General features: G+C 38.7%; 1 protein-coding gene across 1 annotated transcript; it reads left to right on the top strand.

Moving 5' to 3' along the window:
• Nucleotides 1–11538: 11538 nt before the first annotated feature.
• LOC130988293 (phospholipase D alpha 1-like) lies at nt 11539–17547 on the top strand. Its single transcript, XM_057912104.1, has 3 exons — nt 11539–11962; nt 15025–16921; nt 16994–17547. The coding sequence occupies exons 1-3, from the start codon at nt 11870–11872 to the stop codon at nt 17425–17427; spliced, it is 2424 nt and encodes an 807-aa protein (XP_057768087.1). The 5' UTR covers nt 11539–11869; the 3' UTR covers nt 17428–17547.
• The last annotated feature ends 2963 nt before the right edge of the window (nt 17548–20510 follow it).

Raw genomic sequence — 20510 nt, 5'->3', positions numbered from 1 at the left:
ATCAATTCTGTTGTCGGTACTAATGATCTTGTATGCTGACTTAACCGAAAATTCTTCGTCTGTTGAGGCTTTCCAAATCCATTTATCTGATTTTGTTTCTGAAATTCGGACTTGGCTGATGAGGTTAAGAATCCTCTGCTCCTGAATTTTCTCCCTATCCATCAATTCCCTGTTCCATTGAAGTCTCCACACCCACTCTCCTTCCCTCCACTCCCCCATGCTCGAAATTGACCCATCTTGATTAATGTTGAGGCGAAACAATCTTGGAAAACTCTCTGCTAATGTGGCCTCACCAACCCACAAGTGATGCCAAAACAGAAAATCTGCTCCGTCTCCCACTTGGATTACCAGATTGTCCCTAATCCACTTTCCCTTCGGGCCCCAACTCAAGCTCAAAATATTCCTCCACCATCCTGTTGTCGAGGTGCTACTCCCCTTCAATGTAAAACCGCCGTCATCCCACGTGATCTCCCCCTGGCATAGTCTAATCACCCGCGCCCATAGCGCATCCTTATCCCCCAAATATCGCCATATCCACTTTGCCAAGAGCGCCGAGTTGAACCAATCCAGATTTTTAAGCCCGAGACCCCCGTCCCCATGATCGCAACACAGATCCTCCCACTTGACCCAACAAATTTTCTTCTCCTCCACTCCTCCCCCCCACAAGAACTTACACAATAAGGATCTGATTTCAGCCAACACTTTTTTTGGAAATTTAGAGAACGAAAGGAGATAAATTGGTAAAGATAGAAGCACAGACCGCAAGAGGGTAACTCTTCCGGCGAATGAAATTTTCCTATCTTTCCAACCCATGATCTTTCTTTTTACTTTCTCCACCACATAAGACCAATTCGTCGCTCTTGAGAGGTGACCTCCGATCTTCACTCCAAGGTAGCTCAGTGGAAAAGAGCCAACGGTACATTTAAGAAGAGATGCCATTTCAGATTTTGTATCTTCGTTGATGTTGACCCCAGAGATACAACTTTTCTCAAAGTTGACTGTCAAGCCTGAGATAACTTCAAAAATCTTGAGGATACTCCTGAGAGCTGTAGCATTTTCGATCTTCTCTGAAGCAAGAAACACCGTGTCATCTGCATATTGAAGATGTGACAACATAAAATCTCCGTTACCGACTTTAAAAGGCTCCAGAAGACCCCTCTGGGCTGCTCTTTCCGTGAGAATGTTCAATCCCTCCGCCACAACAAGAAAAAGAAAAGGTGACAGGGGATCACCCTGCCGAATCCCTCGTTCAAGTTGGAATTCCCCTGAAGGACTCCCATTAACCAGGACGTTAGTAGTCGCCGAGCTAAGGCAGCAGAAAATCCATCTTCTCCATCTGGAGCTAAAATTCATCATCTCGAGCATCTTATCCAGAAAAGCCCACTCAACCGTATCATAAGCTTTGGCAAAATCAGCTTTGAACAAAACGAGCCGTTTTCTCTTTTTCTTAGCGTGATTAATCAGCTCGTTCAGCATAACCACCCCGTCCAGAATGTATCTCCCTTCCACGAAAGCGCTTTGATGCTCCGAAATAATATCCTTCAGAACTTGCTTCATTCTGGCAGCTGGAACTTTGGCAATCACCTTGTATAAGCAGCTAATAAGTGAAATGGGTCTGAAATCCCTTAAATCGGTTGCCGCCGTTTTTTTGGGGATCAAAACCACAAAGGATGGATTGCTCCCTCTCACCAATTTGCCATTTGCATGGAAATCTATCAATACCTTGATCAGATCTTCTTTAATAATCCCCCAACAACTCTTCATAAACATGAAATTAAGCCCATCCGGTCCCGGACTCTTTCCGCTGTCGCAGTTCCACACCGCCTCCTTGATCTCTTCTTCGGAAAAAGGTCTGTCTAACCATTCTCTTGTATTATCCGAGAGCTTCCGGTTAACAAAATCAGCCGGCAAAGTCAGTCTATCTCTGTACCTTGTCTTGAATTGTGCTTGGAAGTGTTCCTTGACAAATCTTTTCACTTCAGCTGGCTCCTCAATCCAGGCTCCATCCACAGACAGACCCGAGATTTCATTCTTGGCTCTTCTTCCGTTGATAGCCTTATGAAAAAGGCTGCTGTTCAGATCCCCGTCTCTTAACCATCTGTTACGTGCTCTTTGGGAAAGTGTGTTGTCCCGGTGCTGAATCTGTATGAGCAGGTTTGCTTCTGCTTCACTTCTCATGGTCGCTTCTTCGTCGTCCAGACCGAACACGTCGTCAATGGAGTCCCACTTGGAAATCGCATCTTTCAGTTTTGAGATATTCTCTTCCACGTTCCCAAAACCCGACCTGCTCCATTCCTTTAAATCTTCTTTAAGTCTTTTGATTTTCTGTTTGAAAACATAGCTACTCCATCCAGAGATGCCTCCTCGTTGCCAAGAATTTTTAACCACTTCTTCAAAATCTTGATGCTTAGTCCATGCGTTGATGAACCTAAACGGTTTCGGTCCCCAGTCCACCCTTTTTGTTTCCAAAAGAATTGGGCAGTGGTCTGAGACCGATCTTTGAAGCCCTCTTGCCTTCGTGTGAGTCCAAACTGCCAGCCACTCTTCATTCACCAAAAATCTGTCCAATTTAGATTTGCACTGTCCTTGTGGTTGATACCACGTGAACGATCTAGCTTGGAGTGTAATTTCTTCCAACCCACATCTTCTCACGAAATGATCGAAACTCTGAACATCTCTTGCCGAAATCTGAGTGCCCCTTCCGATTCGTTCGGATCGATTTCTAATCGAGTTGAAATCACCTGCGATACAAACACAAAGATCCCTGTTCTGCCTCACCACCGATTCCAATCTATCCCAAAGTTGTTCCCTTTCCTGTAGACTTTGAGGAGCGTAAACATTCACCAAGCAACATCGCGTATTCCCTGCTTTCCTCACACCGTTCACAATTAAAGCGCCTGGCATTTCCCATTGACTTGATCTATAAAAAATATCCGAGTTCCAGATAGATAAAATTCCCCCCGACCTACCCTCCGCATTGCGGGTTGCATAGCCAAAACCATCTGTACCCCAAATACTTTTTACTTCCACATCCCCTATCCTCTCCAGTTTCGTTTCTTGAATGAAGCAAACATCAATTCCAAATTTTTGAATCAACTCTCTAACCTCCCTCTTTTTAACTCTACTTCCCAGCCCTCTAATATTGAAAGACATCATCTTCATAAGGAACAATTTACCTGCTTCTCCTCGTCACCCCCACTTGCTTTCATGCCCGCCATAGCTTTTGCCATCACCAAATCCCCAGCTGTAGAGGAAAGGCCAAGTTGTTTTCCGAAATCCCAGATTCTTCTACCTTCCTCGATTTGTGAATCTTCCATCTCTGAGTTCTTTGTCGGATTGGGAATTCCACCTGTGATGACTCCTTCGTTCTCGCTATCAAGAGAAAGAGAGGAATTGGTCCTCCCATTTGCTGCTTTCCTCAAGAGCAGTTTGGAAGATGGTAATTTCTTGCTTCTATTGTGCATCAAATTAAAGAGACCCATTTTGAAGGGAATTTCTCCCCCAATTTTTTTCCTCCTCTGTACCTGACTTTTTTTTGATCTCTCTGCATCTACTCGATTGTGTCCTAACTTTTCTTTCAAAATGATTTGCTCGCACTGGGCCCCGCTTTCAGTAAAAGAATTGGGCTCGGTCATCCGTTCATTTCCTCCACTACTCAAACCCTCCATTTCTTGCTCCGGCCCACACGGGCTTTCCACCACTTTGGGTCCTGCAATACCATTATAAGAAATATGGCCCATTGATATTTGAATATTACCAAAAGTTGGCCCATCATGGCAAAGTGACTCTTCCACGGAATGTGACTCTTCCAAAACTTCATGCTGCTTTGAAAACTCCCCACATGGGTCCCCCGCACCATTACTTTCTTGAACATTTTCTATTGGGAACTGTCTCTCCCATGCTTGCTCGTGGGCCGCGTGCAAGTAAATATTCTCGGTAGTCGGAGGAACGACTGTATCCTGGGTGGAACACGAGAGGTTTGCATGAAACGTCGTAAAAGGACCTGACACGCCTCTACTCTGATTGAGGGTCGATTCTCCGATGATCTGAGCGGCCGCCGGAGATTCAGAGATCTCCTCCTCCTCTTCTTCACCTCCTGAGCTCTCTTCTTCGAATGATAACACCTCTTCCTTATCTTGTATCTTACCAGACATGATAACCTCGTCCACCTCCTCCACTCGAACTTTAAAATGAGCTCCGTTAATCTTGCACTCATGTACCTTATTGATCGATGCTAGACCAGTGGAAATTTGGATAAAAGCCATGTCCAGTCGTTCTTTAGATTTTGTGAGTTCATGTATCTTGAGAACCATTCCCATGCAAGCCCCGAAGGCCTCGAAGAATCTTGGATTCCACGCTTGTAAGGGGACCCCCGTCCATCTGGTCCAAACCATTCGCTGCGTATTGATATCGACGTAAGACCACGGCCGGGTCCACTCGAACCAGAAACTAGCCCACTCGTCAAGTTCCTTCAGAGCTTCTTCGACTGGAATATTGTTCAAACTTTGGATGAGAACTAAATTTCCCCCCATTTTTGTGACTTTCATCCGTTCTGCACATTCACAGTTAACTTCCTCTCCAAATTCTTCCCATGGAAATTCTGTTTTGATGAGTCCAGTGTAAGCTCTTTGAAGCCATGCCATCTCCTCATTTGTTGACTGGAATCCAAAAATCTGTCCCGAAGGTTTGTTTGAGCCCGGATTATTGCTTCTGACTGCTTTAGCAAAAGTCTTATCTTCACATCTTGCCCCCTTAGCATTTTGAGGTTTATAAACTGTGATTTTCGCCGTACTACTCTTCGGCGGTGGGTTCTCATCGGAGTTCCGAACATAATCTCCTGCTGCGTTCTCTCCTTTCCTTGCCGTCTCCTCTCCTCTTTGTCTTTCAAATCTAGGGACGAAGGCCCTGATTTTGTAACTCCCGATCCATGTGTTGTTCAAAGCTTCCAACGTTTTGGTTAGATTCACCCCATTCTCAAACCTAACGAAACCAAACGGTTTACCCTTGATGTCTCTCTTCCTAGGGCAGAAAATGTCCGTAACCTTACCGATTCTACTGAAGCTTTTTTCGAGGGTCTCTCTCCACGTACCTTCTGGAAAATTATTGAAGAAGAAAGTGGTTGAGTTCTCCTTGATCACCTTGTCGAGCTGCTTGTCCGGGTTCTCTAATCTGATTGCAAACTTAGATATGGATTTGCCTCCTCTCCTTCTCACCTCCCTCCATTCTCCTCCCTCCACTAGCGCCATTTTTGCCATATTAAATAAAGAAGGACAAATAGCACTAAAATCTATCAATTTTGGGTTTATTTTCTCATAAATTACACCTCTATCCTAGACAATAAGCAAGATTCACCTTCAAAAAATAAGGATTTTCTACAACAATTTCAACGGCTCCACAAGAAAGGGATGAGATAGTATCTTCTAAGTGTTTGCGAAGAAACGAATCTAGAAATTAGAACTATTACTTAAATAAGATACTAAAACGATGTTGTTTTATCTATTTTATCAAACGGCGTCGTTTTCAAGTCAGCATTAGTAAGTCACGTTACTTACAAGTCAGCAAAAGTATGGCCGAAAGACTTTATTATGGGAAAAATTAGATTCAATCAAAATTTTATGTATTCTACACTAAGGGTGCGTTCTCTTTGATTGTAAATTTATCATGGGAAAATGAAAGATAAACAAAATTTCACCTTTTAAATCCTTCATTTCTTTTCTCACATTTTCTACTTGACCCTTACTCATTCCTCATTTACACTACAAATGAGGGATAATATTATCCCTCCAAAATGGTGTGATAATATTATCCATCATTTAATTGTAGTGTAAATGAGAAATGAGTAAGGGTCAAGTAGGAAATATGAGAAAAGAAAAGAAAGATTTAAATGATGAAATTTTGTTTATCCTTCTTTTTCCATGATAAGTTTATAACCAAAGAGAACGCACTCTAATATTTAAAAATTAAAAAAAAATAAGAATTCGTATAAAATTGTTGGATTTTGGCGCTATTTATCGAGGGAGGAATTGTAATGAGTCACACCCATAAAAAAAACCTCAAAGTTAATCTTACAAAAAAATTACACACGCAAAGAGCTATTGTCGACATGTAGTTTTAATTATTTGATTGCAATTTGCAAGCCACTACATTTGATTAATGACACTCTACCTCTAGCATTTTTTTTTTTTTTTGATCGGGTAAAGTCATGTTAGATGTTAGTAGTTAGTTCCCCATCCACTCCAAGAACCACCTTATCTCTCCATTCACCAAATCCACCTTATATCTCCAATCTCCAATTCGCTCCCAAGAAGAACCACCTTATCTCTCCATTCACCAAATCCACCTTATATCTCCAATCTTCAATTCGCTCCCATTCACCAAATCCACCTTATATCTCCAATCTCCAATTCGCTCCCAAGAAGGATCGAACCCGGGTCACTTCACTTAAGTGAGGACCTATGGTAATACTACGTGTTGCTAATTTTTTCTTCTCTTGTTTATATTAATGATCACAATTGCTTCGACAACGCTGCAAATTAGTATATCACGATCGATATAGCCATACACGTGTTTTATTTATTAAATTTATTGGATACACCAAATCCTTTCCTATTCTAGTGTAACAAGAAGCTTTGTGAAATGTACGACTCAAGTTTATTAATAAATTTAGAATTGAAACTCCAATACAGTAACTTTTTTTTTATAAGTCTTGCATTAAATCGTTCACTGATTAAGAACTAATCAAATAGTAATTTTCAATGGGACACCAAACGATGCGACCTCCTATGTGTGAACAGTGAGGTCTCGAATTCAAACTCCACTGCTCTCCCTTCCCAACTATCCCAAGTCAAAAAAAAAAAAAACTAATCAAATAGTACAATTTTGATCGGAATACATGTACCTGGTTTAGATCTATAACACAAATTGGTGTAATCTTTTAGCTGTGAATAAATTTTGTACAACGTGGTCTTTCCTGTAATAGAAATTAGGAATGTGAGAGGACGGAAGAACTATTGATGAATGAGGGTCCCACTCCACCCCTATCTTGAACAGTGAAAAGCAAAACAAAAGATCTCAAGTTGATCCAATATAAACATAACACGTCTAAATATCAGATTTAAATTGTGGGAGAATAATAATTGAGACAATTTTTACATATATATTGAGATGTAGTAGTACATTTTTGTACAACTAACCGACCACCTCCACCTGCATTAGAGTTTTTATATTCATAACTTTGTTTTGACTTCTGACAAATGGGATTGGTAATTTTGAAACACATTTTGTTTTACAGTTCCCCAAATATTCAAATAGATATCATTCTCTTTCCTACTTGGAATTCACACTTTCATTTTTTCTATCCATCTCTGAAAAGACGTTTGATTTTAAGCGTATATAATTGATAATTTATTTTAATTAAAGTATTAGTTTGCATGATTAGATTCGTGATATAGTTTAACCATTACTCTAATAATTCAATTGTATAATTACATCTTATATATATCCCATTCACCAAATTAAACATCTTCTAAATCTATTTTAGAGGTAATTCATGTACATCTGTCTGCACCATATTATGACATATCAACTTTGTCCAGACTCGTTGTACCGACTCGCCCAACTATATATATATATATAGCCCTGTTTTTTGCGTCTAATTTTATTAGCGAACACGTTAATGATATTTTTACTAACAACAAATGACACTTTTATTAAATATAATGATACTTCTTAAATGATACATTATAAATGACATTTTTAATAATAGAAAATTAATACTTTTAATGTATGCAAATGATACTTCGTAAATGATTATTTGTTATAAAATCAAATGATATTTATATATAAATACTCCGTAAATGAAATAACACTTTTAATCTATGCAAAATGATACTTTCAAATAAACCGAGAATGATAAAAAAAAAAATGGACCGCACGAATTGGCCACTGAACCAGTTGGAATAGGACCGTCCACACCGTACATCCAAATGTAGAGGAGAATTTGTGAGATATATATATATATATATATATATATATATAGGGGCGCGCTCCAGTGAGACCCCATATTTTTCGTGAAACACTAGGACAATGAATAAGACATATAATACTAATGAACAAAACGTATATCTAATGAACAAGATGTATATACTGATGAAAAATAAAACTAAAAAAATTCGTAATGAATAAGACATATATACTGATGAACAGGGGCCGTATATACTGATGAACAATGCAGTATATACTGATGAATAACAAAATTTAAAATATTCTGCTCCCTCCAGGATTCGAACCCTGCGAAAAAAAATCACCATCCAGATACAATATCAGCCATAGGATTGATAAAATAAACGCACCGGATCGTGCCCTAGATCTCACTAAAATTAGGGGGTCTCATTGGAGCGGCCCCCTATATATATATATATATATATATATATGTGTGTGTGTGTGTAGGGGTGGTCTATAATAAAAACACATCTTTTTGTAAAAACTAAAAACGGCTAAAATGTATGAATTCTATGTAGAACACGTATGAATTAGCTGTGTAACTGTATGAATTGCGAAATTCATACGTGTTCTACATAGAATTCATACATTTCGCAATTCATACAGTTACACAGCCAATTCATACGTGTTCTACATAGAATTCAGCCGTTTTTAGTTTTTACAAAAAGATGTGTTTTTATTATAGTCCAACTCTATATGTATATATATATATATATATATATATATATATATATATATATAGGGGAGGGCTAAAATAAAAACACTTCTTAAAATATAAAATATAAACAATTTTCAGCCTTTAGATCATCAAGATCTACGGTTGATAAGTAACCCTTTTGGATGAATTCGTGGTCCTGGGTTCGAATCTCAAAGGTAGCAAAATTTTATTTTTCACAATTCGTAATCCTGTTGGATGAATTCGTAACCCTGTTGGATAAAATTCGTACATTAAAAAACGTTTATATTTATATTTTAAGAAGTATTTTCACTGTAGCCCTCCCCTATATATATATATATATATATAGGAAGAGGTTCTAATAAAAACCTATGTTAAAATGAGAACTAAGAACCTAATCTTGACCTTTTAAATATTAGATCTAATGGTTAGGATTTAGTCAACAAAAGAAACTGTGCATCTATTATATTTTACTGTGAAATTAAAAAATATGCAATTTATGCAATTGAAACCAACAATGCAAAATACTCAAGCAAATCGAAATTGTGCATCTATGCAATTGAAACTGTACATCTATGCAATCGAAATTGTGCATCTGTAGTTTAATCTCAGCCCTCTATTTTATTTAAATCAATGGTTTTAAATTAGTTCCTAGTTTTCATCTTAAGAGGGGTTTTTATAATAACCCTACCCTATATATATATATATATATATATATATATATATATATATATTTGATCAGGAAAAAAGAGATTTATAAAGACAAAGGTGGTACCGATAGCCCAAGAAAGAGTACAGCATGTGAGATATTTTTTTTTTTGATCAGTAAAGTAAAACTTTTATTGAAAGAAAATGTATCAAGGCATCAGGAATGCCAATCAAAACAAGAAAACAAGTTTGAAGTCTTTGGAACACCAAGAAGTAAAAGGAATTCCTAACTCCACGATTTTGTAGGCCTTATATGATTGCGCTGTGATATCTATAAAGATCATAATATTATTTTCTAGTCTACCATTTAAAAAGAAAAGAATGCCTTATTCTGTCATAAGTCCTTTTTATCTTTTGGCTAGGACACACTATGTTTTCACATTTAAAGATGTCACAAAATCCAAATTTCGATAGTGGATGATTCACGGGGTCATCCGACGTGGAATTGGAAATACACCATGGTGCTATACATCATTGGATTTGGCATGGCACCAAAATTTTCCGATACCACCATTTAGACATTGTGATATTCTTAGAAAAATATTAATATATTAATTTCCCAAGGTATTGAAAAATACTACATTGTTAAAAGAAAGGTCAAACATTGAGATAAAATATACTATTATTCTTTTAAAACATAAACTAAAAACTTTTTGGGTAATTAATATAAATGCAGTAAGCCTACCATCAAGTAAATCATTTTTTATATACAATGAGCAAGTTTATGCTGTGAGCTAACTTAATATGGATAAAATCAAAGTTTAATTATATATGAAATAATTAAAATCGCAATAATAATTATTAACTGAAAATTTGAAACATAAAAAGAAAGTAAACCTAAACAAATAATAATAATAATAATAATAATAATAATAATTATTATTATTATCGCCTTCTTCAGTTAAATAACTCATTGAAAGATTTACACCACCGTGAATTATTTATTCAATCCTTTGTTTTATCTCTGTTTTAAGTGATCAATCGAAATGGGATACTCCCTCTGTCCCAATATTGTTGGCCACATTTCCTTTTTAGTTTGTCCCACTATTGTTGGCCACTTTCCTAAAATGGAAATATTTATCACATTCAATCTCTTACTTTATCACATTATCTCTCCTACTTTATCACTTTATTACATTCTCTCTCCTACTTTATCACATTCTCTCTCATACTTTATCATTTTATTACATTCTCTCTCATACTTTATCACCTTCTCTCTCCTACTTTATTACTTTTATACTATATTACCCACACACTTAAAATACTAATCTACAACTCCTTAATTCCCGTGCCGAAACCAAATGTGGCCAACAATATTGGGACGGAGGGAGTAATATTTTAATCAGAAGTTTCAATGGCAAGTGGGCAGCCCTTATTGGTGGGCTGGCCAGCACTCCTACGTTGAAGCAAAATCTTAGATTATTATTTTACAAAATATATATACTTAATAGAATATTTTAAGTTAGAAGTGCAATATTTATTATTGACTCAATGACATTGCCGATTCTTCATTTCAACATTTTAGTCGCAAACCGTAAAAAAAAACAAAAAGGATTGAATTACAGAGTGAAATTAATGAGTGTTTGAATGATTCGATAAATTTAATGTCAAAAATGGAGAGCTATGCTCGTGTGAAAGTAAATAAATTAATAAATTTAGTCACATTTTTCACCCCTTCTCGAAAATTTCTCTCCAAAGGGACTGTGAGATTGTCTTGTCCCCCCTCCCCGCAAATATCTGTCTCGTATTCGATTTTCGGCATTATATAAAATATGTATGAATATGACGCTTATTTTTACTACTAGTTACTTTTGTTTAGGGAAAAATCGATATCATAGATCAAGAAATGACACAGAATATGAACAAGATCCTTTATAAACGATGGACCTTCATTTTAAATATGTGCGATAATACAATCTTTGGCAAATTTAATCAACTTCTTTTTCGCTCCTTAAAAAAATATCAATAATATTTCTTCATTTGTGCCACATTTAATACAATTTAAATATATCCTTTATGAAATGAAAAGGACATGGCTTTGATTGAATTGGTGCCACGTTACTTCCTCGTTAGATTCAATTTTGACTAATGTTTAATTATGAAAAAATTGTAAAAAACTTTAAATTTCTGTATTTTTTAACAACTTTTAAAGTTAATGATAAAAACCAAATTTTATGTGACTAATATTTTTATAAAAATGAACATTTTTCATTATAATTAAAAAAGTAACGTTTTTATCTATTTATGATTGGCTTCTTCGACTGATTGCTTTTTCTCTCTCATCCCCCTCCTCTCTCTCTCTCACAGACACGGACACACACTAGTCTCTCTCTCTAAAAAATTCAATTTCTGTACTGGGTTCCTCGGTTTCTGTTTCCTTATCTTCAATATAAACCCACAGCTGAAGAAGGGAAATCGAAGAAACAATAATTAACAAGGAGAGAAGAGATCGATTGATTGAGCGAGTGAAGGAAAGGATCGAAGATGGCGCAGATGCTACTCCATGGAGATCTTCATGCAACTATCTATGAGGTCGACAAACTGCATATTGGTGCCGTTGGTTTGTTTTTCCGAAAGGTAATTCCTTTCTTCATTTTGAAACCTCCATCGCCTTTTCTCTCTTCTTTCATTACCTCTTACTGTTCATCTCCATTTTTTTTCCCAGATATAAATGTCATCAAAGTATGGATTTTGCGTTTCTTTTTACTGTCATTTTGTTACTCGTGAATTGTGATGATCGATGTTACTGACCTTAAATTAATTTTTTTAGTTGGATATATACATAGTTAGGCACTACTTCTTGCAGTTTTTCCGTTTGAATTAAACATTGAATTCCTACTTTTTCCTTCTTCTTCTTTTTTTTTTTCTTCCCTAATTTAAGTTCGTGAACTTCTGCAGTATGACAAATTATTTAACTTCGACGTTAAAAGTACTTGAATTCCAGTTTCCCCTTTTATTTTGCAACATTTCATATTTAAAGAAAAAGATGAATTAAATATGTGGCTGAGATTAGATTCATGATCAGCCTACGTTATTGGCCATTGTTTATGTGCATTAAACATAAAACTAGAGTTGAAAGTTTTGGTTATCTCCGTCGAATCCTGATGTTTTATGGTCTTGTTCGAATTTGCTGGTAGTTGAGAATTTGCTGGTAGATGAATATATATTCTCGTTAATATGAATACTCCCTCCGTCCTAATAGTAGCATCCCATAACTTTTTGTCATGGAAATTAAAAAATGTGTAAAAAGTAAATAAATTGACTCGGTGAAAATTATTTAAATACATATAAAGAGATAATATATTATCAAAAATAAAATAAATACATTATTATTATTATGATGGCCCAAAATGAAAAGTGCGACATTGCTATTGAGACTGAGGGAGTAATATTTTTAATGATATACATGTATATATGAAAAGGGAAAGAAGAAATATATTCCATTCGTCCACTAATTCAAGGCCTACTTTTCTTTTTGGTCCGTCAATCAATTCAAGTCCTATCTATTTTTAGCAAGTTTTATTCATATTTTAATTGGTGGATCCCAATAAACGATACATTTTTTCTTCACTCAACTAATAAACAGTACACTTTGTGGGTCCCTTTCTCCACTCAACCAATAAACAATATATTTTGTGGGACCATTTCTCCACTCAACTAATAAAAATATTATTTTTCTTAAAGCTCGTGTTTTTTCATGTATGCCTTGAATTCAAGGACGGAGGGAGTATATAGTACTAGTAGCCAATGTCACGTGAAATTTTACTCGAAGTAGGAGTAGTACTTAATTAGGTGACAACGATGGTTTACTTCTAGATCTATAATTATCTTTTTCTATAAACATATAGTATGAAATAATTTAGATTATTCTTGAGTTTGAAAACATTACAACCGAATTGTTCAAGAGTGACATAATTTCAATGAGATCAAGTGATGTGTTACTTAATTTGTTACATTATTTGTGTAACAAAATTTCGTTACATCCACATGCATGTGCATTTATATATTTTTGTTACATATAAAAAGTGAATTTTGTTAGTTACACAAACTGGTACATTCTCAAATGTCATTATATTATCACATGATTTTATTTTTATGACATGCATAATACTTCATTCGTCCCACTAAAAATGACTTGTATTTTATTTTAGATCGTTTCACTATAAATGACTTATTTCCACAAATGAAAAAATTTAACCTTTAGAAAAGTGTGGGGCCTACCACACTTATAGTGGGACGGAGTACTAGCTATCGCTATCAGTGATGAATCCATGATTTTTATATTAGGGGTGCAAAAAATAATTAAATGATCATAAACGTAAAAGCTATTTAATGTTAAAAATAATACTTTCGAAAATATTTCTATTTAATTTTATACCATGCACTTCGAAATACAAAAATAAATTATATAAATATTTAATTTAATCTAATTTTACTTTGTAATTATATTTTCAATTGGGGTGTAACACTAAATCTAAAATATAATTTGAATATAAAAATTAATACTACTATTTTTTTTAATAATTTTTTTGGGGATGCAGCTGCACTGCACCACAGCGGTTTATTTATTGATACTTTTTAGAGTAATAATTCTTCAAAAATTATATCACTAGTGGATCATTTTATTGTAGCGAAAACTAGCAACCATTCTACCAGCATTCCGTCGATCAGAGAGAAAATAATTTCAAAATCTTTAAATATAAACTACAAAGTATTTCGAAAAAAAGTACTATAGCTAATCCAACTATTCAAGCACCTTTTCTTCACACAAAAACTTATCAAGATTAATTTCCCTCGTAAAACGTAGAAACTATAAAAATGAAAAAAACAATATAGAAACTTGCTGTAAAAATTGGAGATTTTAAAATATGAAAGCCCATGATGGTATTAATTACATTAAAGACACCTTTATTTAATGGATAACGCCGTTGATGTTGACTGATTGGCTATCAAGCTTGAAATATCACATACACGTACATGCATTATTTATATTGGATACTATTTTATCTTCTCAATTTAATATCCCTAATACACAGGATCTAAATGAGTTAACCTACTGCAAAATTATTGAAGAGAAAGTGTTAGCTGTAAAGATTGATAACGAACCGAGTTTTATTTGTGATATTCGATTATGCTAATTAGATGCTTGTGCATGAAGGCAGGAAGATTCGTTATGGAATATAATGATTTTGTTATAGTAAATAATTAGTGCATAATTACCAAGATAACCAGAAATATATATACTACAATTAATAAAATGGATACTACATAATTACCACAATGAAATTCTAATGCTCTGTTTATACGTTCAGTTAGTGTTTTTTTCCTTTAGTAGACACAAGAGTAATATTTTCTCATTTTTCTGTGATGACTCGAACCCTAAATCTAATGATTAGATAAAACATGTTTTATCAACTAAGTTTGCTTCTTTGTGTATAATTTGAATTAGTTAATTTGAGTAATCTTACAATAGCGAACAAACGATTAAATCTCAGAATCTTTTCAAACAGAGCGTGCCTATGAGTAGTAAAACTTTTGATGGAAGGCATGCATGCAAAAGCAAAATATATATGTGGAAGAAAGAAGAATGAATTTGTTATCCAATAGCAATGCATGAATGATAAGTAAGAGATGTGCAGGCAGTGGAAGGCGTGGAGCAGGTGCTGGGGCTGGGCGAGACGGCGTCGAAGATGTACGCGACGATAGACCTGGAGCGAGCCCGCGTGGGTCGCACTCGCCTCCTTGACCAGACCGCGAAGCCCCGCTGGTACGAGTCCTTCCACATCTACTGCGCCCACATGGCCTCCGAGGTCGTCTTCTCCGTCAAGTTCAGCAAGGCCGTCGGCGCCGAGCTCATCGGCCGCGCCTACACCCCCGCCTCCGACCTCCTCCGCGGCGACGAGATCGACACCTGGCTCCCCATCCTCGACACCAACCGCAAGCCCATCGACGGCAACCCCAAGATCCACGTCAAGCTCCACTTCTTCGACGTCATCCGCGAGCGCTTCTACGCCGCCGGCCTCAAGACCCCCTCCTTCCCGGGCGTCCCCTACACCTTCTTCTCCCAGCGGAAAGGCTGCAAGGTCACGCTCTACCAAGACGCCCACATCCCCGACGCCTTCGTCCCCCGGATTCCCCTCTCCGGCGGCATGTTCTACGAGCCCCACCGCTGCTGGGAGGATGTCTTCGACGCCATCTCCAACGCCAAGCACTTCATCTACATCACCGGTTGGTCCGTCTACACCGAGATCACGCTCGTGAGGGACACGCGCCGCCCCAAGTCTGGCGGCGACGCCACCCTCGGGAAGCTGCTCATCAAGAAGGCCGACGAGGGCGTCCGCGTGCTGATGCTGGTGTGGGACGACCGGACTTCCGTCGGCATCTTCAAAACGGACGGCTTGATGGTGACTCACGATGAGGAGACTTTCAACTATTTCAATGGCACCAAGGTGAATTGCGTGCTGTGTGGGCGCAACCCCGACGACGGCGCCACCTTCGTGCAGAACATCGCCATCGGGACCATGTTCACGCATCATCAGAAGACGGTGGTGGTGGACGCCGCCATGCCCGGCACGGGCGACGAGACGAGGAGGCTCGTGAGCTTCGTGGGCGGGATCGACCTCTGCGACGGCCGCTACGACACGCAGTTCCACTCCCTGTTCCGGACGCTGGCCACCGCCCACCACGACGATTTCCACCAAGGGAACATCGAGGGCGCCACCATCGCGAAAGGCGGGCCGAGGGAGCCGTGGCACGACATACACTGTAAGCTAGAAGGCCCCGTCGCGTGGGACGTCCTGTTCAACTTCGAGCAGAGGTGGAGGAAGCAAGGAGGGAAGGACTTGCTCCTCGAGCTCAACGACCTCCAGAGCATCATCATCCCTCCGTCTCCGGTGACGTTCCTCGACGACGCGGAGACGTGGAACGTGCAGGTGTTCCGTTCCATTGACGGTGGGGCGGCCTTCGGGTTCCCGGAGACACCCGAGGAGGCGGCCAAGTCCGGGCTGGTGAGCGGCAAGGACAACATCATCGATCGAAGCATACAGGACGCGTACATCCACGGTATTCGCAGGGCAAACAGATTCCTGTACATCGAGAATCAGTACTTTCTAGGCAGCTCCTTCGCATGGAACTCCACAGACATAAACGATGCGGATGTGGAAGCGCTGCACGTGATCCCGAGGGAGATCTCGCTGAAAATCGCGTCCAAGATCGAGAGGGGGGAGCCCTTTAGAGTGTACGTGGTGCTGCCCATGTGGCCGGAGGGCTTCCCGGCCAGCGCGTCGGTTCAGGCCATTCTGGACTGGCAGAGAAGAACGATGCAGATGATGTACACTGACATAGTCCAAACCCTTAAAGCCAAGGGAATCGTAGCCAACCCCAGGGACTACTTGACCTTCTTCTGCCTCGGCAACAGGGAGGTGAAGAAGCCCGGGGAATACGAGCCTGCCCAGAAGCCTGACCCTAACTCAGACTACGGCAGGGCTCAGGCCAACAGGAGGGCCATGATCTACGTCCACTCCAAGATGATGATCGGTATACCTTAATTACAAACATTCCATGCATCAACTTAATTAATACATCTAATAATGAATAATGTTAATGCAGTGGACGATGAGTATATAATCGTGGGATCGGCGAACATCAACGAGAGGTCGATGGCAGGGTCGAGGGACTCGGAGATCGCGATGGGGGCGTACCAGCCGCACCATCTGTCGAGAGGGGAGCCGGCGCGAGGGCAGGTGCATGGGTTCCGAATGGCGCTGTGGTACGAGCACACAGGGATGCTGGACAACTCGTTTAGCTATCCGGAGAGCTTGGAGTGCATTCAGAAGGTGAACGGGGTAGCCGAGGCCAACTGGAATCTCTACTCGCGAGACGGGGTCGAGAGGGACCTGCCCGGCCACTTGCTCACATATCCCGTCGGAGTCGCCTCCGACGGGACTATAACGGAGCTGCCGGGGACCGAGAATTTCCCGGATACCAACGCTCGAGTTCTTGGAACCAAGTCTGGTTACTTACCTCCAATTCTTACAACCTAACCTCAGCATTTAGCTTAATTTGGTGCAGATCGATGTAATAAGGAATTAATATTCATCCATCTATGTTCAACTATAATAAATTGTGCCACCTGCTCTATGATTTGTCTCCATTTTTCTCTATTTCTTATAGCTTGTCTCTTTTTCTTTTTGGATTTTACAGAGTATTAATTAGTAGTTGATTATTCAGATTAGTCCGATGAAAAACTCAACTAGTTATCAGCTAATAATAACCTCATCATTTTCACTCAGATTGAGTTTGCTCACTGATTATATGTAGTTTCCATCTTTTTGTCAATAATATTGGTTTCATTTGAAACACTTATCAGTAGGGTTGGGTAATATTGCTCTATTGATTTGTCTGCATTTCTCTCATTTTTTCTCTAGCTTGTTTCTTCTTTTTGGATTTTACACAGTTGATACATTATGTAGGCATAATTCATGTCGGATCATGTGGAAATTTTCTTTTTCCACTGTGATACAAGGACTTGACAGATTACAATTTGTCATTTTACAAACTGGACGAGTCTACTTATGTCGCAGCCCGATTCCCAACGCTAGTAATAGCGGGGTACGAGTATCGATACGACTAAAATAATTGAATAACGAACAATAGAACTAAACTGAACATCGGGCGGAAGCTTACATCAAAACATACTAATGCAAAGCATTATAATTTGGCTCAAAGGTATATTCATCAACATCGTTATAGCTTCTTGAATATTAGAAATTTCAAGAAGAAAAACAAAGTAGGTACAGCTTATTTTCCATAAGGAAGCATGATATCAAGAGTATCACAGCAAAAGGCGTAACAATTATATGTATGAAGACATATAACCGCGAGTATATTGCTTGATTAGAAAGGAATAAGGTATCTTCTTGCTAAGGTTTTATTAACATCAGAAGGAAAGCAAAGTACATCGTCCTTAAGACTCTAACATCGAAGGAAAGTAGCAAAGAACTTCATCAATGAAACCATCCCCACCAGCACTAGTCCAATCTCGCTCCATTGCTTAGCCTGCACATTTAGAAATATATGCAGGGCGTGAGTAATAATACTCAGTGGGCAAATGCCAGAAAAACATCAAAGGCTCTCTTAGAGCTATATGTTTGAAGCTTGCCATAACATCAGCAATACACATAAATAAGTTTAGCATCAATGAATCTGTGCATGCAGTTTTCATAATCATAACATCATAAGTAAACGATAGCGCTATCAAAGTATTCATCATATATGTACCACGTCTACAACTCATCATTATTATCGGTACTGAGAAGTAGGCCTCCCTCTCAAGTACCGTGATCGGCCGACCCGAAGACGGCTCACAGTCACCTCTGTGTACACAACCCCGCTTGTGGCAGGATCCGAATTCGTCTCATCAGTAGAGGGTAACATACATGCTCCACATCAAAAATATTGGCAAGTCAAACAAATCTCAAACATCATTTAACTCAACATTTGATAAGCTCATAAATATCCTCATCAATCATTTTAGAAAGCTCATATGATAAACGTATACTCAAAATATTGCCCACCTGGAGTCCTTTGCTTAAGCTCAGCTAGGAAAATAGGTGACTTACTTCTTCTTCTCGCTCGGTCTTCATAAATCATCAACATCATCATGAAGGTTCATGTGATAAAACAAACCTTAGTTAGAACTTATTACGAAAATTCAATCTCGTCTCAACAATAACTTCTCACTCAACGTCTATTTACCCAATAAAACTAAATCCCTAGGCATACTCGACTTCTAAGGATTCACACGTCTTACTCTCGATTTAACTTTCAACTCGGACCATACTCATAGCAAACAAGCACATCGGCATGCACAATCACATAAGCATACAACTTCACATATAAACATATTACAAACAAGCAAACATAAGTTTGACTCGGAGACCAGAGCAGAGAAATGCTCGGTGGTCAGGGTGGAAAAACTCAGCAGAGCAGAGCAGAGCAGACTAGCTCGGCAGAGCAGAGAAGAAATACTCGCCAGAGCAGAGGAATGCTCGCCAAAGTAAAAGAATAAAATTTACATCAGGGCAGAGAAATGAACTCTTAGTCATAGCAGAGGAATGACGAACTCTCTGTCGCTAGAGGAATGGCGAACTCTCTTTCGCCAGAGGAATGACTTCTCGGGTCAAGGCAGAGAAATGGAAAGCCAGAGAAATCAACATCTCAGAGGAATCACTCGTCAAAGAAATCAATCGTCAGAGAAATCAAACATCAGAGGAATCAAACGTCAGAGGAATCGATCGTCAGAGGAATCGATCATCAGAGGAATCAAACGTCAGAGGAATCGATCGTCAGAGGAATCAAACGTCAGAGGAATCGATCGTCAGAGGAATCGATCGTCAGAGGAATCAAACGTCAGAGGAATTAAACGTCAGAGGAATCGATCGTCAGAGGAATCGATCGTCAGAGGAATCAAACGTCAGAGGAATCGATCGTCAGAGGAATCGATCGTCAGAAGAATCGATCGTCAGAGGAATCAAACGTCAGAGCAGAGAAATGACGAATTCTCCGTTATACCAGAGAAATGAATTCGCTGTCAGGGCAGCGGAGAAATGAATTCTCTGGCATGCCAGCGGGGAAAAGACTTCTCTGGCATACCAGCGGGGAAACGAACTCTCTGGCGTACCAGTGGGGAAACGAACCCTCTGGCGTACCAGCGGAAACACAACTCGGTAGAGCAGAACAAGACTCAAGGCAGAACAGTGCCATCAAGAATCATCTCGAAAACTCATCGACTTTTTCATTCCCAGAAATCATCAAACACTCTCAAACATCAAAAATACTATCACTCAACATCATAGCCCACTCAAAAACTCATCTAGACACTTCATTCATCAACATCACGTTATTCCTTTCATATATTCATGCTCATCATCAAAACATCTTTCAAAACATAACCTCCAGATTTTTCCCAAAATTATACATCAAACTAAATTTCGTAAAAACTCAGATCTCAAGACTAAACTTTGCAAAACACACCTTAATCACTTCAAATCATCACATAAGACACATTTCTCACCCCAATTTTAGAAAAGAACCAGAAAGGTTTTTAAAGGGCATGAGCCATAAT

Source organism: Salvia miltiorrhiza, chromosome 6 (genome assembly GCF_028751815.1).
Source record: "Salvia miltiorrhiza cultivar Shanhuang (shh) chromosome 6, IMPLAD_Smil_shh, whole genome shotgun sequence".
Taxonomy (NCBI): Eukaryota; Viridiplantae; Streptophyta; class Magnoliopsida; order Lamiales; family Lamiaceae; genus Salvia; species Salvia miltiorrhiza.
Note: the sequence above shows the minus strand (reverse complement) of the source record. Positions and strands in the feature narration are given on the sequence as shown.